We start from the raw sequence: 22,906 nt of genomic DNA on the forward strand, positions 1-22,906 counted from the left end.
GATGTAAACAGGTTCCCAAACTGGCTGGATAGTCTGCGTAGATAAGAACGCATGTGGCCGCTATGTGACCTCCAGAAAAAGGACATACAGGCTGGTACCCAATCTCACCTCATGGCCTAGACAACATTTCCTTTTAGAAACCAGGTTAGTTTTCATTCCTGATCTTACCAGTCAAAGAAGTCTCCATCGTATGTGACAATGATAGTAGCTTTGGTCTCCTGGACATGTTCAAACCGCCTCTGCATTAAATGAGCCTAGTATGCAACAGAGGATTAAAAAAAAAAAAACTCAAAACAAAAAACATCTCCCCCACAAACACAAACACTCAGCAAATTCACCTCCTGCAGGCAGGCACTGGATATAATACAATTGATGCAGTCCTTCCCCTCTGCTCTTGACCTAGCTAGAACCCGATCTGCCTCATCATCACACCATGAAATGAAAGCATCACCAGCACCGTGACTGTCCGCTGTGCTCCCCAAAGATACACTCTATTGGGTGATAAGCTCTCTTTGGCCTACAAGAGACCAAGGCAGATAAAAAGCAGCCTGATTTCCCAAGTAGAACCTACTTACCTCATCTGGTTCATTAGACACAGGATGGACGCTCATACTCCGGCTTGGGAGTAAATTCAAAGCCTTCAATATCCTCACAGACAATCTCCTTGTTTGTGATCAGATAGCCCTAGAGAGTTGACAAAGGAAGAGTTACTGAGGACTCAGATCCCTGCTACACCAGGGACAGGTTCCTGAACAACCGGAACACACTGCCTAAAGGATGAAATAGTCTTCCATCGATGCGATAATCCTTGCACAGCTTGATAGCTAGAGCTTTTGTCAAGTGGGAACGGCTCTTTGGAGGTCACCTTCTGAACAATTGCTTACAATCAACTAAGGGTGCCAAAAGGGAGACAACTTAAGGACTATACTCTCCAAATTACTACTGCCCCTCAAAGGGGCACCAGTAGCCTTAGCTGGGTTCTCCAACATACAAAACGAGGAAATCCTTATGCATCATTCAGACTAGACTTCAATTTTATTTCCACAGCCATTACATATAGACCAAGCAACTAGCAACAAAGCAAGCCAGGGACCAGACCGCCAAAGGTGACATGCTCGTTTGCTGTCTAGCATTTTGCTCCAAAGCATGAAGAAAAGAACTGTTGTTCCATTACCTGCCCATCAACCACGTAGGAGATCATCGTGATCCGGTCTGCCTCTGCATCAGGAAACTTCAAAGGGAGTTTGGTAGTTTCAATGTCAAAGGCGAGAACAACTGGATCCTGAATATGACCAAATACATTAAACTCAAATCAGCTTTAGAGTATGATTTAACGAGCAGTTCTCATTAGATTAACAACTAATTTACCTAAGTAGGTTTATGCACATCTCAGACCCAGCAGGCTTGACTGTAGGAGACAAGGTAGCAACAGTGGTACCCACTGATAACCAAACAGCAAAATTCATTAACAGGAGAAAACGGAATAACAAAAGCTTCTCTTTAATGCAACAACCCCCTTCGAGAAAGAGAGTCATCAGGATTGACAGCACGTGAGGAAACATTGCGCAGGCAAAAAATACTTATTACCTCTATGCCTTTATAATAAAGGTTTCTTATGGCATTGGGTTTATAAAGCATAACAACGAGTTTAAGAATAGTTGGGCACCCCAGGAATCACCTGGAACAAATGATGTACACCTCTCAGTTGGGCAGGAAGTGCTCACTTCACTAGATTCCTCTTCCTTTGAAATGGTTCAACTGAAATCAGACATCAGGTGTAGGAAACCAAAGAGAAGATTGGAATTCTCATTTGTACTTTTTAGTCTGTGTGACTAGGGGAATCCTAAGAAGCCCATGGGCCAACCGTCCTAAGGAGACCTCTTTCCTTGACAGCATAGACGTATAGACATCGCTCGCCTGGTCTCGCTCTCTGTTTTTCCTCACAGCAGGAGAGATCTCCTTCCGCACCTTCACCAAGTCCTCCACCACGTGGAAGGATAACTTAATGTAGTTCTGCTTAAGACCCACCAAGTGATTTGGCTACAAAGCAACAAGACAGTGCCAGCTAAGGGTGGAAAAGAGTAATGAGGGAAAGGGGAAGACTGCTAACAGTAAGAAAGCGTTGGGAAGGCAAATTATACTGGCACACATGGAAGAACTGGCCAAAGAAGAGGTAGTAATTGGATGGAAAGACTCGGAGTGAGAAGCGATGCTAGCAAGCACGTAAGACAGCGAAGAACATGTGAGCTATGCCAGTTCACACCAAGGGCCATCTTGTCTTGTTGTCTGTTTCCAAGCGCAATCACCAGTACACACCCAAGAAAGAGTAAATGTATAGTATCTCCCTCTGCCACAACACTCTTAATCTCCAACCATTTCTAGCTCAGGAAGTTTCTTGAGCATCCTGTGAAAAAGACTATGTGCTGGAGCAGAACATATATTTTATTTACTATTACTATAATAAGCAATTACTATCAATAAGCAATAATTAGCCTATTCATGACATGCCATGCAAACAGTGCTTGAAGATTAAAGGTAAGCATACTGCTTCCCTTTACTGCTTAGCCCCTTTCTACTCCACTTGAGCTCGAAAGAAAGAAAGAAAGAAAGAAAGAAAGAAAGATTAGTTATTCAATAGTACAGCAGGCAGAGGAATACTGACCAGATCCAAATCTTCTTTGGGGACAGTTTCCAGCTTTGAAATGTTCCCTTGAAACTTCTTGGAGAGGAAGGATGACACTTCTCGTTCACAGCCCTGCAAAGAAACTGGAGAATGAGCAACAAAGCCAGACACTTCTCCAGAGGAGAAGACAAGCTCACAAGAGGTTCTGGCACTAGTGTCCTCAATTGTGAGGGGAGGACACGAGGCTGTCCTGAAATCCTGGCCATCTGGAAATCTGTTCCTTCACACTGGGGCTCTCTTTGATCGTCAATTCACAGCACCGTCAGAACAAACCCAGTTTTGCAGCACGAGCAGGATCAAGACGAGATGAGAGGGGAAATTTACCCCTGTTTGGGCTTAGAAGAAGTGAAATAGGCTCCAGAGATCAATTTTAGGACAAAAAAAGAACAGGAAAAATATGACAGCTCCTTGAAGGGATAATTCATCACATAACAAACCAACCTCCCTCTAAGAAACCTTAGTGCAGCCACCATACTGATACAGCTGCTTCCCATCTCAGGTCTTCTCTATCAGCTCTGACAAAACCACCAACAGAAGCACTGGAGCTGTATTTTTCTCCTACCAACCCAAGAAGATGGTCGGTCACAAGGCCTCTCAGCTGACTGGGGGACCCTTCAAGTCAAACCTGCCCTTGTCTCTGGGACCTCGGCCACTAGTTTACTCAAGACCCCACTTGCCAGTGCGCAGCTTCCAAGTCCATACTCGCCTTCTGGGTAGCGATGTAGAAATATGGCTTATAGGGCAGGGCCACCCAGGAGAAATCAAAACCGGTGAACATTGCGCGACCCCGCAGCCAAGGTGAGAAACCAACCCAACGGTTCCCAACGGAAGCAACGGGCACCGCGCTGCACTTGCTGCGCGTTGCTGGCATTTGTGCACCACATACACATCCCTGCATCTCTGCAGCACCCACATTGGCCCCCAAGGGTCCCAGGTGGACCCAGCGTAGGGCAGACAGCGCTGCTGCCTTGTGGGTGATGCCTGGGGCCCAGAACAGCCAAACCGGCGCCCAGCCCGGGCACCAGCGCTGCGCTGGAGGAACGGGATGCACCTCGAAGCAGCTCCCATCCTCCGGGATGAAGTAGTCCACAGCGCTCACCAGCCGCCGGTCCTCACCCAGCACCTCCGTCTGCACATGCACATGGCCTGTTATGACACACAACCCCCCCCGCCCCCTCCCACCCCAGTCCTACCGGGTGCCTGTCGGTGACACCTCCCCCCCCTCCCGCCCAGGTCCTACCAGGTGCCTGTCGGTGACATCTCCCCCTCTCGTCAGTGACATTCGCCCCCCGTCCTACAAGGTGCATGTCGGTGACCCCCCCCATCGTTGTCCCCCCTAGTCCTACCAGGTGCCTGTGGGTGACACCCCCCGCCGGTGACATCCCCCCCCCCCGGCCCAGTCCTACCGGGTGCATGTTGATGAGCCAGCCCGTGCGCTCGCCAGGCTCCGTGGGCCGCTCGAAGCCGAACAGTGTGTCCAGCCGCTCCGTGCGCTGCGAGCGCTCCAGGCGCTTGAGGGAGGACAGCGAGAAGCCATCGTCCCTGCAGGACGCCGCGCTGCCAGCCGCTGCCCAGTCCCCGCCGCGACCCACCACTCCCCCCCCACCTCCCGCTGCCGCCTGGCCCCAGTGCTCACTGCCCCCCCAGCCGCCGCCGCCGCCCGGCTCCGCGCCGCCCCGCAGCACCATCCCGCCACGGCCGGAGCAGCCCCGCGCGCTGCCCCCACCTCCCGCGAGCGGGAAGCCTGCCAGCCCCGCCTCCCCAGGGAGAGCACCAATCAGAGAGCGGCACCGCAGCCAATGGTCGCTCTCTTCCTCGACCTCTGCCCCGCAGCAGGGCGGCTGCGCTGGCCACGCCCCTCGCGGCACCTTCCCGGGCAGGCCCCGCCCCCGCCCCAGCTGCCGCTGCTGCGCACGCGCATGCGCGGCGGCGCCGGGCGCGGCCCGACCCGACCCGGCCTGGCCCGGCGCGGCGCGGCCTGTCGTGGGGCGGCGGCGCTGCGCGGGAAGCGGCTGCTGCTCCTGAAGCGGCGCCGTCGCAGGGGCAGTTGCGTGTCATAAGTTACTCTCTTGAAGGTCAATTCATACAGAGAGTTTGTTAAATCATGTGAACAATTTATTTAATTAAGTAAGCAGCCACAAGCAAAACAGCGCTGGGCGGCCGGGGAGTCTCAGCTCCGCCAACGGCGCGCGCCTCCCTCACACACAGTCCCCCCTTATAGTCTGCGTTGTAATCTCCCGGTGCGTCCCGCGCATGTGTGAGTTGCTGGGGGGGTCGTCTGAAGCTCTGGTGGTCGTGGAGAGGAAGGCCGTGGTCTTCTTCTGTCTCTTTATTTTGGTTTGTCTCCTTGTGAGTGATCACAGGGGTTTGCTTATCTGTTGTGTTGACTCCCTTTTGGGATGCTGTTCTGTGAGAAAATTACAGGCGCCTGCTTATCTTTTCTTTATCCTTTTACCTTCAAAACCTCTGAGCAGCTTGTTACTTACTTCAGCTCTTTATAGTCCTGCAAGATAGCTAGGGCCCCGACACCGGTTCCACAAGGGGTCATATAAGCTTTTGTGCTTACCATAATTTATTTGTCTAACACCATGTCTCAACCCTGGTTTTTGTAAAACCTCCTCCTCCCCCTCCATCGGCTTATTCCTCCTTCTAAACAATGAACAAATAGTTACAATTTATTACACAGAGGAAGAAGAGGCGCCGTGCCCCAAAGCCCTGTGTTAGGAGTAGCACAGGCTTTGCTTGGAGCCGGGCGAGAGCGCGGCTGCTGCCGCGTGGGGCAGCGAGAATAACTGGGCAGCGCTCTCCACGCCTGGGGAGGCTGTGAAACGCAGCGCAGCCGCACGAGGCAGCCGTGCACGCGGCCGTGTGCCGCGCTGAAGCGCGGTGTTAGTGCGGGCGGCCAGGGCAGTGCGGGGGTGCTAGCGTCTCTTCTTTCTCCATGCCCTCGTCTCGGCGTAGGGAGGCAGAGCGGTTTCCAGCGCAGGCGGAGCAGGTGCCTGAGGTGCCCGGCCAGAGCAGAGGGCCGCCCGGGGCCGCGCGCTCCTGCGAGTGCAAGGCCGTCGTGGAGCTGGTGCTCGTGCCCCTGGCTCACCACCACACGGCAATGGGCAACGATGCCAGAGCCCTCTACTACCTGCTGGAGAGCGCGGCTGCCTGCTTGCACGTCTCCGACAACTACCTGGTGAGTTGTCCTGCGTGCCAGAGGCCGCTGCACGTGGAGGCCTCTCGGTGGCCTTGCCCAGGGCAAGCCCATTTCCCCCCTGCACTAGGACCGGCCTCTGTGGGTCCTTGGGGGCGAAGGGCTGGGGTCGGAGCCGGGGTTTTCCTCCCGCTTGCCTGTCCCGGGGCAAGAGCCGCGGGGCAGGGGAGCGGGACCTTCGCGCGAGGCGCCCCAGCAGGAAGGCGGTGCGGAGGAGCGCTCGTGCCCGCGGCGTGCGCTGGGGTGGCATCGGCAGGGGCAGGGGCACGGCCTCCGCGGGGAGCTGTGCAGGCGGGTGGGAGTGCTGGGGCTGGAGGCGGGCTCCGCAGCGCCGCTCACCCGCTCTCCGTGCGCTTGCTCCAAGGCCTTCACGAGCCTGCGCAAAGCAGAGGCCCTGAGGAGCTCGGCGGCTCAGAAAGCCCCGGTGCCGGCCTGCTTTGAAGAAGCCACCTTCCTGAGCCTGCAAGGGGAGGTAAAGCGGCAGGGCGGCCGCGAGGGCTCTCGGGGCGGGAGGAGCGGGATGCCGCGGTGGCGCGGGGCAGCCGGCGGGGGCGGCGGGGGGGACACCTCTGGCACTTTGAGGCCCGGCCGCAGTGAGCAGCCCTGCCTGCGACCGCCGCGTCCTCCGGCCCCAGCCGGTCGAGGCCCTCGGCCTCGCGTCGGGCAGGGGCGGGAAATGTGGTGGGAGCTCAGTCGGAGCCCTCGGGCACCGCCTGAAGAAGCCTTCTCCTGGGCAGGTGTGCTACAACGTGGGACGCGTGGAGCTGGCCAAGACGACCCTCAGGAAGGCGCTGAGCCTGCTGGGCCGGAAATTCCCGGGCACCTCGGCTGGCGCCTTCTTTCAGCTCCTGCTGGAGCAGTCGGCGCACGCCTCTCACCAGAAGAGCAGAGGCTCCTGCCCTCCCGCAGAGGCGGGGTAAGGAGCTCAGGGAGAAGAGAAGGGCAGAAAGAGCCCTTTCCTTGCTGGTGCTGAGCCCCTCGGCCGCCAGCTGCCTAGGCTTAGGGCTAGAGTCAGGTCCTGGCGAGGGCGACGCTGCGCAGGGCGCTGGGGGCTGCTGTCGGGGGAGGCGGGCTGTGTCGTCTCGAGGGGGACGGCGCGGGTGAGAGCAGAGGGGTGTTAGCGGGGAGCACAGGCTGCAGAGGGAAAGGGAGTGCGCAGGAGGGAGCAGGCGGTGGGCCCGGGGGGAAGCGGAGGCGAGGGGCGAGGAGGAGGGAGCTCAGGGCTCGCAGCTGGGTGCCAGCCTGCCGCACAGCACCCCTTCTGCTGCCGGTGCCCGGCTTTGCTGGGCGGCGCGCGCTATAGTGCCGTCGCGTCCTTGCGAGCAGTCACCTTTCCCCGTGGTGCTTCTCGGTGCTCCTGCGTCCGCCCCTGCAGCCCTGCCCGCCCCAGCCGCCTCGTGGGCCCCGCGCCTCCCCGGCCCTGCCGGACTCGGCCCCGCGCGTCTCATGGCTGCGGCTCAGCAGTTTCTCTTGCGTGGCAGGACGGAGAGGCTGCCCTGGCTGTTCCAGCAGAGCCGCTGCCTTTCCTTGCTGCGGCAGCTCTTCAGCCTGGAGAACACTTCCAGCGGCCGGAGGCTCTCGCTCCTCGCAGCGCTCATGAGGGTCAACGCGGCCGAGGAGTCCGAGGACGCGAGTCACGTGAGTGCCTTCTCCGCACCGCAGCAGCCGCAGCAGGCGGCCGCGCGTCCGACACGGCTCCTTTCCCCCGGCCCGGCAAGAGCAGCCGCAGGGTCTGCCCCGGCAAGGAGAGGCCAAACAGGATGGGGATGTCCCCGTCCCGGGACTTCTCTCTGCGAGCTCCCAGGAGACGGGGCTTGCTGTTCTTCTGGGCTGCTCCTCTCATTGGATTTGTGTCGTGACTGTCACCCTTGGGCAGGCTGTGGCTGTGGGAGGCGTGCGAGTGAAAGAGAAGGGCGAAAGTGGCAGTGGGGTTTGTGGCCCTCTAGGCCCAAGAGTCACCCTGGCGAGATCCAGTCTTGTGCATTCTGCTGTCTGGACCTTTCTAGATCCTCGCGTCCTACCTGGAATACGTGCAGTGCTGCCAGGAGCTGGGCCGCCAGGAAGAGCGGCTGGAGAGCGGGCGGGCGGGCGGCCGTCCAGCTTAGCTCCGGCGTCGAGCCCTTTGGAGGAGGAGGGGCGTTAACCGTGGCAGAACTGGCCCAGGCCCTGTCCTGTCTGCACCTCAGCCTGGGAAATCTGCCCCTCTCTGTCGACGTCGGTAGGTGCTGCCCCGGCTCCCTGGGAGAGGAGATCTCTGCGGAGAGAGCCTCTGCGAGTCGGCTTTATTCACTCATTCATTTATTTCCCTCTGCAGTGCACGGAGCTGGAGAAGCCCGACCTGGACCGGGAGCTTCCAGGCACGCTCTTCACGGCGCTCTTTCTCCAGATGAGGTAATGCTGCCGCTGGGCACGGTGCGGTGTCGGGGGGCCACCGGAGATCCTTTTGGCCAGGGTCACGGGAGCCTTTCCCCGGAGACTTGTTGCCAAAAGATGAGTGGGTGAAAAGAAGAGCGATGGGAACTCCCCTGGAGGTTCTCCAGGAGGAGCACAGAAGGGGGAGAGACGGGTGAGGAGAAGCGGGGTGGGACGCGTGCCAGGGTGCGGAGTTGAATCCCACCGCGCGGAGCTGCTCCCTGGGGCTCACTGCGTGCCTCCCCAGGTGCCCGGAGCGTGCAGGAGCGCTCTCCAGGCTGGAGAAGCAGCTGGCTGGAGAGCCCGGGATCGCCGGGCAGGCGTGCTGCTCCTCCTGCTGCCGGGACCTCGCAGCGCGTGGAGGGGGCCGGGGCCGGGGGGCGGTCCCGCCGCGCACAGCTGCCGCTGATTGGCTGCGGGGGCGGGGCGGAGCGCGGGGATTGGTCCGGGCGTGGAGGAAGTGACGACTGGGCGGGGCGGGGCCGGCGCCGGGTTCAAAGGGCGGCGGCGGTTGGCGGCGGCGGTTGGCGGTTCCGCTGTGGAGGTGCTGACGTTCCGGCGCTGCAGCCCCGCCGACATCGCTACCTGCCTCCGCGGCCACGTCCGGGCCGGCTCCGAAGCCGGCAGCCTGGCCAAGGGCGACCTGTTCCCCAGCCCGAAGGTGCGGCGCGGCGGGCGCTGAGGCGACGCGCGGGCTTTGGCCCCCCGCGGTGCGGGCGGGCGGGCGGGGGGGGGCCGGTGCCCCGCAGCTGTCAGAGCGCGCGGTGCCGCCGCTCGTGTTGCGGAGCGCGGCGGAGCGGTGCCGCGCGGCTCCCTCGCCTCAGGGCGGTAGCGGCGGGGCTGCTTTTCCGGGCGGCCCGGGAGCCCTGCGCGGTGCGGGTGACACGCTGGTTTGTGTCTTTGCTTTCGCAGCCTGAAGTCTTGCACGTGATTTTCATGAGAATCCTGCAGAAGGTGTACGGGATCTGCCTGGAGCATTTCTACATGGTTTGTGTGCAATGCGGTGGCTCACGTACAGTGGAACGTGTGGGGCAGATAATAAATGTTGGCTGTAGAGAAGAAATGTTGAAGCGTTGCTCTCCTTTGCGTGTCGTGAGGTCAGGAGGATGCCGCCAGGAAGGTACGGTTTTCCACGTGCTGACAGAGTGAGGAGGAGCTTGGAAATCCTGCCTGTGCTGCAGAAAGCCCAGAGCGTTGGAGGCACTGTGTAGCGTGGGGATTTGCTGTGTGCGTGTCCAGGGAAGCGGCTGCTGTGTGTGTGTAGGCAGGGATGCGAGTGCAGTATTGCGGCATAGTCCTTGCAGTAGGTCCTTTGCTAGAGACCTCTTTGAAGCAGGAGTATGATGTGTGTGCGGACTGTTGCTGTGGCACGGCTGACTGCACCTGAGAATCAAAGAAGATTCTGCCTGTTTTCTGGGAGTTTGGTTCAGGTCAAGGCGCTTCTCAAAAGAGTGGGGTTTGGGTGTGCTGCATCCGAGTTGCTCTTTTTTCTTAAATAAAAAAATCTTTGTTTTGATGGGTTTGTTTTTTGGGGCTGGTTTCTTCTAGGGGGTGGGGTGGGGTGGGGTGAGGGTTCCTCCTCGCTTCCTGCCCTGTCCGGGCCTCTGCCTTTGGCCCTGGTGGGAGGAGGGTGCCAGCTCCGAGGGGCCGTGGGCGCCGTGGAGAAGGGCAGTGAACGCTGCCTGCGGAGCTCGGCCCGCTGCAGCCGTGCGTTTGCCGCGCAGCGTCCGAGGGCGGCTGTGGCTGGTGGCCTCGGCAAACGGATGCCGTGCTGAGGTGAGGCCAAGCGCGTCTTGTGCCTCCGCCACGTGGGAAGTTATTCCTGGAAGCCCGTGGGAAATGGTAGTCTCGGGGCATTTGTGGATAGCACGTGCTCGTGGCAGCTCAACTGTTCGTGCGCTGTCACGTTGATTGTCGTCGTCCTCTTACGGCGCGACCAGCCCAGAGCGGTGCTCGAGGCAGTCTGCTGGCAGAAGCGAGGGCAGCCTTTGGCGTCCGTTGAGCAGAGCTGTGAGTCAGCTCGCGGGCCAAAACGTAGCAGAGGAAGAGCTGGGACTCGTGGTGTTGTGGGGGGAGCCGAGCAGCTCCTCTTGCCAAGGGGTTCGTGTTTGTGCGACTTGGGCCTGAGCTCCGCCGCGAGAGGGGGCCTGCGTGCGGGGCGCCTGACGTGGCCGCAGCGTGCTGTCTCCTTAGGGTCGGCTGCGTTTCCTTGCCCTGAGAGGGAGAGGTTTTTAAGCTGAAATGTGCAGGCTTAGGGAGCAGTTCTGGCTTCTGGGTGGCACTGTCTGGGGAGCATTTTTCCAACGGCCTTGTTTTGCAGCCTCTGGACAAATCCTAGGACGTGTCTCTCCAGGGTGAGTTTCTGTTACTTGGCAGTGACTATGTGGAGGTTTTCTTTCCTTCCTTCCTCCCTCTGTCCTCCTCCCTCGCTCCCTCCCTTTTTGTGTGTGTTTCTGGAGGGGAGGGTGTTTCATGCTTGGAGTTTACTAGAGAGAAGATGCATGTCCCACAGATGGAGCCTTAGCAGCTTGTGTTCCCCAGGGGTGCAGAGACCATCAGGTGTGTCTTCAGTCTGTCTGAGTGATGTTCTGTTGTGGAGAAAACTTGCCTGTTTTCCTGGAAGTCTGCTGTGCCTGCGTATTCACTCTGCTCTCTTTCCTCTTTAGATGCCCGTCAACATTGACATCCTGTATCCCCAAATATTTGAAGGCTTTCTCCCTGTTTGTAACTTGTTTATTCACATGTAAGTACACAAGTTTGTATCCGTTTGGTTGTTACTTCTTCCAAGGCTTCAGTTCAGAGGGAATGGGGGGTGGGGTTGGGGGCGGGTTTTTTTTTTTTTTTTTTTAGCACCTGTGAGCTGGTGGTGGCTGCAGCGCTCTCTGTGCTCTCTGGTTTGGAGCAAAATGAAATTTGCAGGCGAGCAAGAGGCAGCAAGGTTGTAATAGAAAAGAAAAACCTTGGCAGCTGTCTTTTGTCTAAATCGATGCGTTACCTTTACTGTGAGGACTAGGAGGCTGCGTTAGTGACTTGATTTAGAGGGTGGGGGAGTGAAAGGGCGGGTTGGAGCGCCTGGGGGTACCGCGAATGGCCAGAAGTTCATCATCATACCCAAAAGGGGGTTTGAAGCCCTTGTTAGGTGAACTTGCCCCCCGAATTCGAGATACCTTTGCTGCAGCGATGGGAGAGTTAAACACTAATCTGTGCAGGCGATCGTACTGTGTTAGTCTCCTGAGAAGACTTGTTGTTGTTGCGTGCTTACTGCACCTGGGCTCTGGGGTAAGAGGAGAAAATCTCTTTTGAGTGAGCGTCTATAGCACAAAAACTGCAATGGTCGCTGCAGATAGATCTATGTTTTGCTTCCTTGCAGGGAGCGCTTTCTCCCGGTGTGCCGTGTTAATGACTTTGAGATTGCTGATGTTCTAAGTCCAAGTAAGCAAGTGCTTGTGATGCTGTCTGTCCTGTGTGGGAGTGTAGGGGGATTGGGGTGGTGGCACTTGACAGGCAGGCTGCTTTCCTGCCCGCTTGGCACTCGACTGCTAGTAGTTTGTCCATCAAGCTGTGGCACTCTTGAAATGGTGTGGGAATACGTGGCCGTGGAAAGTAGCCTGAACTCTGTGGAGTTCTCTCTGGAGTCCTTAGGCAAATACCTCCGCAGGGAGCGGTTAGATGGTGAAAGCTGCTCTTCCGTCTCCGCGGTTCCCAGCTGCGGCGATTCTGCTGCGCCGCACAGCTTAGAACAGGCTGTTGTGAAGAACGCTTTCACTTCTGGGTCTGTCTTAGCTTGTGAGAGTGTTGCCCGTTACTGATGTTCCTGCTGGGGGGGCAGAGGAAGACAAGCCCTGTTTCTGCGATCCCTTGCCTCCTCTGTGAATTATGCTTGGCCCACCTTTTCCTAAGTGATTGCAATATGCATGGAGACCAAAACAGTGGTGACTTGCAATTCTAATTTCAGAAGCAAAGAGGACAGCTCGCTTCTTGAGTGGCATTCTCAACTTTATACATTTCCGAGAATCACGCCGTGGAGTCTACTTGGATTTACAGGCGAACTATGTAAGATTCGGGGCTGTGTTACTCCTGATGCTTGCTAAAACATAAGGAATGTTAACCTCAGTTTGAGAACATAGAGGTTGTACTTCTTAATTGCATGTTTTAGAAACACGCTGGGGTTTTCCTGTGGGTTTAGAGATGGTGCGTTTCAAGTGAAATACGTGATTAGTAGAGCTCAGAGAGAACCCAAAATGTAAACGGTGTTCCCCTAGAATAAAAACATCTCCACGTAATTAACTTGCAGAAATGAGCTATGGAGAAACTGCAACAGCTGGAGACAGCAAATCAAGAGGCAGCAGTGAAGCTGGAGAAGCTGAAGTGAGTATAAGGAGTAGGAGCTGAGTTGCACTAACCTTCTTGGCTAGCTCTCCTGTTCCCAGTGCATGTGTGGGGTGTGCAACTGGGAACTTACTAGTTGAGCTTTGTGGTTTGATAGAGCAGACCGAGAACAACAGGCTTCTCTGCACCTGGTGTAGATAGTGGACAGCCCAACCAGTGCTCAGAAGTTTGGCCCCTCTACCTCCCTTCTGCTTGTCTGTGACAGCTGAGGTGGTAGTTCCTCTTGGACTAGAAGAAAAGTACTTGCTTTGAGTAATGGGTGTGGGCTTTGGTGTGTGTGGGACTAGCTTGCTGTGAAGGGCAGACGGTGTAGAGGCAGTAAGCTGAGACAGTAGTTAGCTTTGTTTCCTGGCAGTGAAACATATCTTGCTTTCCTAGGAGAGTTTTCTTTCAAACTGTCCACCTTCTCTCCCTTACCCCATCACATGTTCTCAGCATGTGCACCTCCATGCTTTGTAGCTTGGTTCTCAAAGCGAAGTAATATTTTTGAGCTTTCCTCCATGCCTGTTTAGCTTAGTCTGGGCAGACTCAGCTTCTCCACTGGCACTTGACTTTGCTGTTTAGCCTCTTTGGGAAGCAAGCCCAGAAGCATAAAGCAGTTTCTGTTGGGTTGTGCCCTGTTAGAGGAGGGGCTTGTCTGGTGAGAGGCCAGAAGAGCTGTTGTGAGCAAAGAATAAGACTTTGGGAGTGCCTGGTTGCTGTGAGAGGAAAACTGTATTTTGTAGCTCAGGGACTGTGATGGATCTTTAATTTGAAACCATCATTTTGATCGTCTAAGCTCTTAAGGATGAATTCTTTCTGGAGTGGTTGTTCTAGCCTCACTAATCTATCGATTTCACTAATAATGCTGAAACTGTCAATATCTCAGTGTGTGGTTGTGTTATTTATTTATTTACATTTGCTTAGCACTGTTCCTGTAGAAGAGGAAGCAGAGTTCAGGCAGCTGTCTGATGACATTCAGGAATTGCAGCAACTGCTAAACCACGACTATCGTCGGAAAACGGTATGATCTCTCTACTCCTTTCTCTGGAATGCTGCTGTAGCTTCTGATCACAGGTGTTCCTTATTTTTGTGTTGGTTTTGTTTGTTTTGTCCCCTTCCCCTACTTTTGTGAAGGATAAAGAGGACTTTTCTGATTTAAAACAAAAAAGGTATTACAACACCACATTCTTTTTAATCCCTCCCCTTACCTCTTTGTTTACCCATAAGTGATGTGAAACATGCTTGGAATCAGAGCTAGGGTCTTTTCTTTTGAAATACATTGTTGTGGTGAATGGAGAGGCACCTCTTTTCTTGTTAAAAGGAACAGAATATGAAGGGTTTACTCAGAACTGAGGGTGAACTATGTTGGGAAATAGACTGAGGCCTAAGAAGGGTTACCTAAGGAAAGACTCTTAAAAAAAAAAAAAAAAAAAAAAAAAAAAAAAAAAAAGCCAAGGTGGTGTTGGTAGGGAAGAGTGCTACTTTCCAGCAAGGGCAGCTTTCTTCTAGGTCTCGCAGGTAACCTTTTCTGTCACTTCAGAGAAATGAAAATCTGGTTAGTATTTTTTTTTTTTTTTTTGGAGGTGCTACTGTAAGCCGTCTGTCTGCTTTTAATATTAACCATGTTTCACCTTCTTATTACTGGAGAGCTGGTGTATTAATGTAGGCCTTCTCAAAGTAAAAACATGACCTCTGGCAAGGAAGATTGGGTGTGTAACAAACCACAAGGGCTGATGAGAACAGAGGAAGTAAAATGGCACCAGTATTTGCTGGTTGGGATGGAGCTGGGATGGCGAGTGAGACATGCAAGCATGCCGAAAAGGCTTTGGCGTGGTAGTACAGAGAAGGGTGCTGATAGCACTGCGTAGTACAGAGGTAGCTGTTTTGGCTCTTGGGAGCTATGGGCTGTGTTCTTGTTTTCTGCGCTGTCTGCCCACTCTGATGGAGAGAACCTTCCGAAGTTAGTGCCATCTGTCACCCCTACTCCAAGTCACCTACGGCTGCCTGCCTCCTCGATGCTCCCAGTGGCTTTTCAACAATGTTTTCCTTCCCTATATTTTAAGTTTCTACAGACTGCTATTTTATCTGCTAGTTGTGGCATTCCAAAGAAACTATCAGTGAGATTTAAATAGCAGTGAGGTGTACGACCTTAACTGTGGCTTGCATCTGGGAGGTTAGCTTAGTATAAGGTAGCTCTTCCCCTGAAAGAGTCTTAACCCACACTAGGGCAATTGTCTGTTCTGTTGACAGGTCTAAGCTGGAAGAGTAAAGGAGGTAGCAGTTGAAAAGATGTTCCTGTTGTTTGTTGCTTTGTTTCTTTTTTTGTTAGACAGCTTTGCAAGAAGTGATCTCACAAAAAAAGTCAGATATTGCGGAGAGGACCCGAAAATTGGTGAGTGTACCTTGATATAGGCTATAGTTTAAATTCCAGTTCAGCTAATTGATCATCTTTCTGCCTTTAAGATCAGGTTAGTCTTGGAGCTCGGTAACGTGATAGTTCAGGAGATGATTTTTAGCTTTTTAAAAACTGTTTCAGCTTTGCTTTTCCCACAGAAACTTTACTGCAACTAACTGGTGATTTTTTTTTTTTTTTTTTTTTTTTTTAGCCTTTACAGACTTCTCTGGTATACGCGTGCACAAACACACATCTGTCGCCTGTTAGACTGCGCCTCTGCGTCCACTCTTGCCTATTTGGGGCCTATGGATTAGAGGCAAGATCACTTCTTGGTAATTTCACTTTTGATTCACACTCCACAGACAGGTCACACTGTAATGGTTATAAGATAGCCTGTTTAGCATGCTTAATGGAATTTTATCATGCTTTTCCCTTTTATTTCACCAGATCCAGCTGTTGTCGGACGAAGAAGCCAGCGTCTGGCACGTGGAGTTGCTGTGTGTTTTCATGCAAGCAGATACCTCCCTAGGCAAATGGCAGTGTTAGGCAAATGACAGGATTTTATTTGCACCTCCCTTTATTCTGGTCTGTATATACACTTTGGTATCAAAACACAAGTCATTTCCAAGAATACTTTGATAATGTGTAGGCAATACGTTTTATGTTAAAAGATTCCAGCTTCAGCGATATATGATACAAACCTTAAAATTCAGGAGGATTTTCTAGGTCTGTAAGGGGACAAACATGCAAAATGTTCCTAAACCAGTGGCGGTGTAGTGGGGTCCCACTGCAGGAGGACAGATGGAATCTTTTCACCGTTGCTGGTGTAAGAAAGGAAGAAAACAAGACCCGGTGGGATCCCAGGTTCCTGAAAGCCCTAAATGAGCAAAACGCTTCAGCCCGTGCTAATCCAGCGTGATTGAGGCCCGCTCCGCGCAGTCCTTAGGGTCGGGACCAAACCTACCTGCTGATGCCAGTTGTGGCGCATGAAGGATCCGGGTGCTCGTCTGCGAAGGGCAGGTGTTGGCATTGCCCCCCGCTGGCCTGCAAGGGGCTCGTGGGGCGCTCAGGAGAATCCGAGAAGTACCTGCTACAGGAATTAGACGCCTCTGGAATTTTAGCGACTGGTCAAAATCCTCATTTAGGCAATTAAATCGATTTTTGGATCCAACCGAGGGGCGTCTTTTTTTCAACAGTTACAAAAATGCCAGATTATTTTTCCCCCAAAGTGTCAGTCTCTGCATTTAACTGCGACATGTGGATGCTTCTTCTTTATAGTTTCTCTGGGGGGGAAATTTGTTTCTTTCTTATTGAGCTGCCCAGGTTTAAGGGTGGGGGGGGGGCACATGCAAGCTTTTCAGAAACTCAAAGCTTAAACTTGAACTCTTGTGCTTTCATTAAGGCTTGGAAACAGGTGACCTGGTTTCCAGCAGCCTTTGGCCCCCACTACTGCTCACCAACTGGAGCCCTGGGCTTCTGGTGACAGGAGCACCCTGCTTTAGAGCCTAGATGTAAATATAAGATCCTGACTTGACAACCCTGTTATTAATCTCTTTGCTCATATACCTGCCTTTGCACAGCAGAAGATTCTCAGATTCTTTGGGGCACCAGTGAGCTCTCGGGGCTGGTCCCAGCAAGCTCTGCTGGGTTTTGTGGCCCAAAGACCTTGGTAAAGGTAAACTCCCTGGCTACAGCACAGTTCTGGGGCCTTTCCTGTGCATGGGACATAATTGCTCAAGCCTGTTTGTGGGACGTGGTAGGCCCCATGCTGATCCTGCTTTTCAGCGGGTGTCATGTGGTACAGGAGGAGTGCTAATGCTCCTGGTTGGCAGATAGGCACTGTCCACAGTTCTAGTGGCCACTCGCTATTTTGCCAATGATGTCCTGTGCCCCGGTGGAAGAATAAATGTGGAGGCAGCAGAGTGAGCAAAACTGTAACACAGGGACTTTGTTCTCCTGTAGTTTTATTTTGGTTCACAAAAATCACTTCTGGAGTGGGACGCTCAATTTGCAAAATTGGACAGGAAGGACCTGGTTTCAGGTCTCGGGACAGGCATTCAGAAGCTTCTCTAGGGCCCGTTCTAAGTGGTTGTGTCTTCCTCTTCATCCTCCTCCCCTTTTGCAGTGTGGAGTTCATCTATCACTGCACAGATGCCAGCCAGCCAGGCTGCCACAGTGCCAGCTGAGAATATACAGAAGCCAACGAGACACAGAAAGATGTAGTCCTGCTTGTGCAGTTGGATCAGGCAGTCCAGCTGGAGCTGTGCCTCCACTGCGGGCATTTTCAAGACGCGTAGACCTTCTGGCATGTAGCAGGTGATGTTCTCGGCACCTGCAGAGGGAAAAGCAGAAGCAAGACTAACTTGTCCGTGCCCTGAGCAATAGTGGGTAGGAGTCCTGCTAGAAAAGCAGTGGAGGAGTTTCCTAAAGCCTTTGAAAAATGTCTCCGCACTTCACACTCTTTTCCCTGAACAACCTGGGTGAAAATACGTAGTCCGTCCCTTGCCAAACCAGGTTGCCAGAATGATCAGAACGATTTCTGTGTTATTGTCGCGATAGGAAAATACTGCCGGTTGGATTATACCGCAGTGGCAAGCTGCTGTACCTGCACTGTTGAGTTCTGCTAACTGAGCACCTTCATTTTAATATAAAAGCTCTTGTGATTTTTTTGAAAAAACCTTAAACATCTTCTGACATGCCATAGGCTAAGCTGAAAGAGGTTGTTTTATGCTGGCATAGTGAGGTCTGCATCCACAGAGTCAAGCTGTGAAACTTGGGTTGTTTGCAGTTAGGGGTCACCGAGCTTGTTGTGTGAAAGAAAAAGAGGAAAGTCCTCAGTAATTCAGTTCCGCCGAAATAATGACTGTGCTCTGCCGTATTGTAGTCTAGGCTGTAAGAAAACAGATGCTGGCTTTTCCCTCTGGAGCTAGTGAAGGCTGGGCGTAGTAGGAAGCAATGTCTCTTCCTGGTGTTTGTAGAAGGCCAGTGTGGCCTCCAGCACAGCCGCCTCCTTCCCCTGGGGGTTTTGAAATCAGTGCGACAGACTCGGTTACTGCGACAGAACCGTGTCGGTCGCTGCTGGAAGTGCTGGATGGGTGGTCCTTAGGGAAAGGGAGCAGGGGAGAGGGACGAGCAACAACTTATACTGTATTATGTTATGTTGTATTTTGTTATCCGTTGACGAGTGGATACAGCTGCAGAGACCGTTGGTGCTGTTATCGCTCGCTGTCAGGAGCGTAACTGCGGGGCTCGTTCACCCTTACCCCAAGCCGTCGAGCTGTGGGAACTTCCCGCCTGCGCCTCGACCGTGCGCAGCTCCAGCTGAGCGTAAAACACTGGCACAAAGTGGTCTGTGAAGCTGCAGTGGCTCTCTAAAGGCCGGGACAGGGCCAGTCCTTGCTGCCACTTGCTTTTCTGCTCGTAGCCTTCCAAACCGCCTGCAGTGAGCTTTACTCTCCTGTTCAGGGCTTCCACGTGTTATCTCCAAACTACCTGGCGGCTGCTAGGGGTAGGACTTCTCTACACTGTTCCATAACTGTCTGTAATCTGTATGAGGACAATAACTACCTTTACAGGCATTTACTACGCCTATTAAGACACTCAGACATCCCTAATTCTGTTCTGTCCTAACACCAGCTTCCTTTGCCCTTTCTTACTGTTCTTTTGTGCCTTTTTCTTACTTAATGTACAGGTTTTCTCAAATTTCTTTTTTTTTTCCCCAGCTCTCCTTCATTATTTTATTGTGAATTACTGAGGATCAAGCTTTTTTCATTGGTGCAGTGATGTGTTCCTTTTCAATTTGGAAAATCAAATACAAATTTCATAGCTGCATAACAATTTTTTACCCTCGGCACTAGTGTTTCTCTGGAAAAGGGAACAAGTGATTACTTTGCCTCATGAATATTCAGTATCTGTGGTCCAGCTGTAGACTCTCTCAATAAGATGGAAAAGAGCTGGATTTTGGTGAGCTAGATGATGTAAGGAAAGAAGGCTCCTGCCTTCAGTAAACTGCTCTTACTCGGGAGTAAGTGCCTTTCTGCTGCAGAAGTCAGGGGAACTCAAGCGAACGCTCATCTGCAATGCATGTACATTGATTATTTTGGATAACTTAAAACAAAAGTGAGCCAATTTGCTCTGGGATGCTGGCGGAAGAGTGGGAACATATGAAGCCTGTCAGTCATAAGGATACAGAGACACTTTTCTGACCACAGTCTTAACTTGCATTCTGTTTTACCCTGTCAATCGCATTTCACCGGTACCCAAACCAGAACCCGCCATGGGAACAGCAAAAGTCTTTTGCTGAGTTCGGAGCATTTGGATCACGGCGTGATCCTGAGAACCTGTCAAATGTACCTGCTTTGCCAGCTAGAAGCACTGTGATAGCTGGAGATTATAGGAACTGTCGTTTCGATCTGCTTTAGCACAACAGCTGCCATATTTTTTTCGGAAAAAGGCATTGCAGGAGGCGTTTGAGGTGAAGGGGGCACTGGCAGAACGGTGGGCAGCTCAGGGCTGGAGAGGCTGAGCAGAGCACTTCCCGCATCTCCACGGAGAGAGGGGTTTTTAACGGACTGTTATGGACGCAGCGATACTGCAGCAGCAACAAAAAGATACAGTCTATCGAGCAGCGGAAGAAAAGGCAGGAAAATCAGAGCAGTAGCCTTCTCTGCAGCTCTCCCCAGAGCCTCCTCGGGCTCCTCACTCTTGGCACTGCAGCTGTAAGGTGCTTGTGACTCGCAGTGACAAAAATGATAACAAGCTCGCAGTGATACCGCCTGCAGCTGGGGCAGGCACTTTATAGAAGTAGCAATAGCCTAGCTACTGGTTACGCTTCCTGATGCTTCCCTCTCTGTCCTGAGGGTGTGAGCAAGTGTGATTCTCTGTGGGACGGAGTGCACGGAGCTGCTCTGATCCGTGTTCAGTGGTAAAAGTAAAAGATTGGACTTGCAGTTGACATGCAGTGGCACAGCCCCATGAGCTAAAAGGAGCTTGTGCTGTCTGACCTCTCCAGTCCTTAATGTGCCAAACTTTTGGGGCAGAGACCAGAATACCCTCTCTCTTCCGCCCAGATCTGCAGGCGCAGGGAGGAGAGGGGTCCTGCTTACACAGCCCTCACCTGGAAAATGAACGTTGCTCTTTGTCATCCACGCAGTGAAGTCCAAGAAGGAGCAGTTGCAGTGCCAAAGGTTGTCACTGAGCCACAGAACCCTCAGGTTGGGCAGGTCACGGACAGTGCTGGTGTCCAGGAATAGTAAGCCAGTCTGGCTCACGTCCAGATACCTCAGCCAGGTGTTGTTGGCAAAGGCATCCTTCTCAATCTCCACAAGGTTGGGGTTGTCTGACATCTTCAGCACTACCAGGCTGATGAGCTGTGAGAAGGTGCTGAAGGTGACCTGTGTGAGGTTATTGAAGCTGAGGTCCAGGCAGACGAGCTTGGCCCCACCAGTGAAAGTGAAATCCAGACCATCTCCCAAGAGGTTCTCCCGGCAGTCCAGATAGACCAGGTCAGCGAGGAAGCTCAGTTCCACTGCAGGCAGGTATGAGATCTTGCTTGCTGCCAGAATCAGCTGCCTGGTATCCAGTGGGATGGTCACAGGGAGCTCTTGCAACTGTTGCCCTGTGCAGTTCACTTCCAGGTACTGACAACTGCACCTGCTTGGGCAGTTGATAGTTTCTGATGCCAGCCCCAGCCCCAAAAGAAACATGAGGCTCAGGGGCTGGTGTCCACCTGGAAGAGACATGATCTAACACCTCCCAGAGTGCACGGCCCCTTAGGGAGTACAGACAGACAGGCACGGAGGAGCTGCAAAGGAGGGGACCTAGGGAAGTGGTTTTGTCATTACAGCCATGCCGACAAGATGTCCAGCGGCAAGGCTGTTGGGAAGCGCTCTGCTTCTGTGGCTCACCTGGCTCCTTGGCAGCCTGCCTGGCTGGAAGCGGAGCCGCGTTTCACCCACTTTCTGGATCTGCAAGTGCAGGGCGGTGGCTAGAGTGTCTCCATGTCACGCTCATTGCCAGCTGACACCTCTGTGATGTCAGCAGCTTGCAAAAGCCACCTAGTTTGGGGGACACTGACATGACCGGCCTTGCTGAGCCCGTGCTGCTTTCGTCGGAGTGAAAGCGCACGCCTGTAGGCCTACGAGGCAGGTGCGCCCTGGATGAGGACACCAAGTGTGTGCAGGGCGGGTGTGAGCAAATGCAGTTGCTGTCACAAATAATGTCAAAAGCCGAGGCGTGGTCATCTGCACTGAATAAACTGAATAAGTGAGCTCTGCACAATGCTACACAGCGTGTATTGGCTTTATCTCCTTTGGGGAGAAGACAACTAAGGAAGTTCTTTCAGAGGTGGTTTTACCCAGGTGTTGGCTCTGTGCCAGGCAGAGCTTAGCATAATGAGCCAATCTGTTGATGGCCTTTAAAATACCTGGGGATGCAGGTGTAAAGCAACATTGGGGGCAGTTAAGTGAGGAATCTCAGGACTCCAAAACCAAGTGCTCACAAGGTAGCAAGCACTTGAGCTTAGGCAGATGGTGCAACCTCCTCTCCCCCTGGCTGTCCAGATCCTGCTGGAGCCCAGTGAGGAGCATGCATGCCTGGGGAGCTGCAGCACAGTGCTCTGAGCCCTCTTGCAGTGTGGGAAGGGACAGACTGTGCTGGGCTGAGCAATGACTTCCTGGGGGGCAGGAGCTTGGAAAGATCACTGCTGTGATCCTGACTTGGTTCTTTTGCAGTGTCTTTTCCCAGTTTTCTGTCCCTGCCCTGGATCTGTGATGCTTTGCAATAGCTAAATGACAACCCACAACTCTGAGATCAGGACTTTCCACAGCAAACCCCCTCTGAAACCAGATTTCTTGAAGGTATGAAGATACTTTTACTGGGAGAGGAAGCTGCTTTTAGGGCCTTGAGGGCCTAATGGCCCTGACAAGGCTCACCTGAAGGCACAGATCCACCCAGCTGCCCCCCCTGCCCATTGCAGCCCCATTTCAGCCCAGGCCTGGGTTTTCAGTCCCTGTCTGAGCTACACTGCAGATGTACCTGGCGCTTTTTCTGCCTCCTGAACGAACCTCAGGCTGACAGCGTAAGTAATTGATTTCCTGGACAGACCTGCTGTAAGTACGTTGCAGCTTGTCTCCAGTTCTGTCTCTGGCCCCGTTTTGGTTTGGTCCTGAGGGGCCCATCCAAGTCTCCCTGGAGGGACCCTGGTGCTGGCTTACGACTTGCCTTGTCTGGACTGTTGCTGGGCCCTGTTACCAGCACCCGGCTGCAGGTGCCGCGTTCGGCCCCCGCAGGACCGTGCCGTGTGGGCAAGAGCACTGCCTGCGCAGAGGTTGCCCTCGGCTCCTAGTTCACCTTCCCTTGGGGAACAGGCAGCTGCAGACTGTGTGTGCGCCGGGGTGCCTAGTGTGGATACGGTTCCCTACAGCACGAAAGCTTAACACGGCCCTGGCAACTACAGCAGGGAACTGGGGCTGCCTCCTGCCAAGGCTTCCAACTTTTCCTGACTCTCTCTGATGTGCCTGGGATGGACCCAGTGGTTTCCTTTGCTGCCCTGCAGTGCTGCGAAAGCCCCCCGCCTTCTCCTGTATTTGCACGAAGGCTCTGTCCTGTTTGAGCCGTGCTGTCTGGGCGCAGCATGCGTGCACAAATTAGGAAGCGGCCTTGCAGCTCCGTCGGGTGTATTGCTGCGGAGCTGCGTGTTCGCTGTTTGCTGTGCCCTGCGGCTGTCGTGAGGCTGCCTGCGCAGTGTGCCCCGAGCGCCCTTCTCACGACGAAGCCCGCGCGGCTGCTAGGCCGCTTGTGCCGGGCAGCGTGGGAGGCAGCTGCTGCTTCGGGCCCCGGGGGA

General features: G+C 53.7%; 2 protein-coding genes and 1 pseudogene across 2 annotated transcripts; 2 read left to right on the forward strand and 1 right to left on the reverse strand.

Moving 5' to 3' along the window:
• Nucleotides 1-4,096: 4,096 nt before the first annotated feature.
• On the forward strand, nucleotides 4,097-8,019 carry LOC134154737 (adenylate cyclase type 10-like). The gene is made up of 6 exons (XM_062601413.1): nucleotides 4,097-4,257; nucleotides 5,645-5,867; nucleotides 6,250-6,357; nucleotides 6,623-6,801; nucleotides 7,367-7,523; nucleotides 7,892-8,019. The coding sequence occupies exons 1-6, from the start codon at nucleotides 4,097-4,099 to the stop codon at nucleotides 7,988-7,990; spliced, it is 927 nt and encodes a 308-aa protein (XP_062457397.1). The 3' UTR covers nucleotides 7,991-8,019.
• Nucleotides 8,020-8,398: 379 nt separating this feature from the next.
• Nucleotides 8,399-15,609, forward strand: LOC134154738 (kinetochore protein Nuf2-like; annotated as a pseudogene).
• A 1,481-nt stretch (nucleotides 15,610-17,090) lies between these two features.
• On the reverse strand, nucleotides 17,091-20,804 carry LOC134154785 (leucine-rich repeat-containing protein 52-like). The gene is made up of 2 exons (XM_062601442.1): nucleotides 20,180-20,804; nucleotides 17,091-17,395 (listed from the first exon to the last, which is right to left on the reverse strand). The coding sequence occupies exons 1-2, from the start codon at nucleotides 20,802-20,804 to the stop codon at nucleotides 17,145-17,147; spliced, it is 876 nt and encodes a 291-aa protein (XP_062457426.1). The 3' UTR covers nucleotides 17,091-17,144.
• Between the last annotated feature and the right edge of the window lie 2,102 nt (nucleotides 20,805-22,906).

The sequence above is a fragment of the Rhea pennata genome, unplaced genomic scaffold (assembly GCF_028389875.1).
Source record: "Rhea pennata isolate bPtePen1 unplaced genomic scaffold, bPtePen1.pri scaffold_40, whole genome shotgun sequence".
Classification (NCBI taxonomy): Eukaryota; Metazoa; Chordata; class Aves; order Rheiformes; family Rheidae; genus Rhea; species Rhea pennata.

Excerpts from the sequence above, each read along its gene's own strand:
- LOC134154737 (XM_062601413.1), top strand. The coding sequence starts at position 4,097 with ATGTTGATGAGCCAGCCCGTGCGCTCGCCAGGCTCCGTGGGCCGCTCG. Across the intron at positions 4,258-5,644 it reads GCGCTGCCAGCCGCTGCCCA|GGAGGCAGAGCGGTTTCCAG; the intron begins GTCCCCGCCGCG and ends GTCTCGGCGTAG. Across the intron at positions 6,802-7,366 it reads TGCCCTCCCGCAGAGGCGGG|GACGGAGAGGCTGCCCTGGC; the intron begins GTAAGGAGCTCA and ends CTTGCGTGGCAG.
- LOC134154785 (XM_062601442.1), bottom strand. The coding sequence starts at position 20,804 with ATGTCTCTTCCAGGTGGACACCAGCCCCTGAGCCTCATGTTTCTTTTG. Across the intron at positions 17,396-20,179 it reads GAGCAACGTTCATTTTCCAG|GTGCCGAGAACATCACCTGC; the intron begins GTGAGGGCTGTG and ends TTCCCTCTGCAG.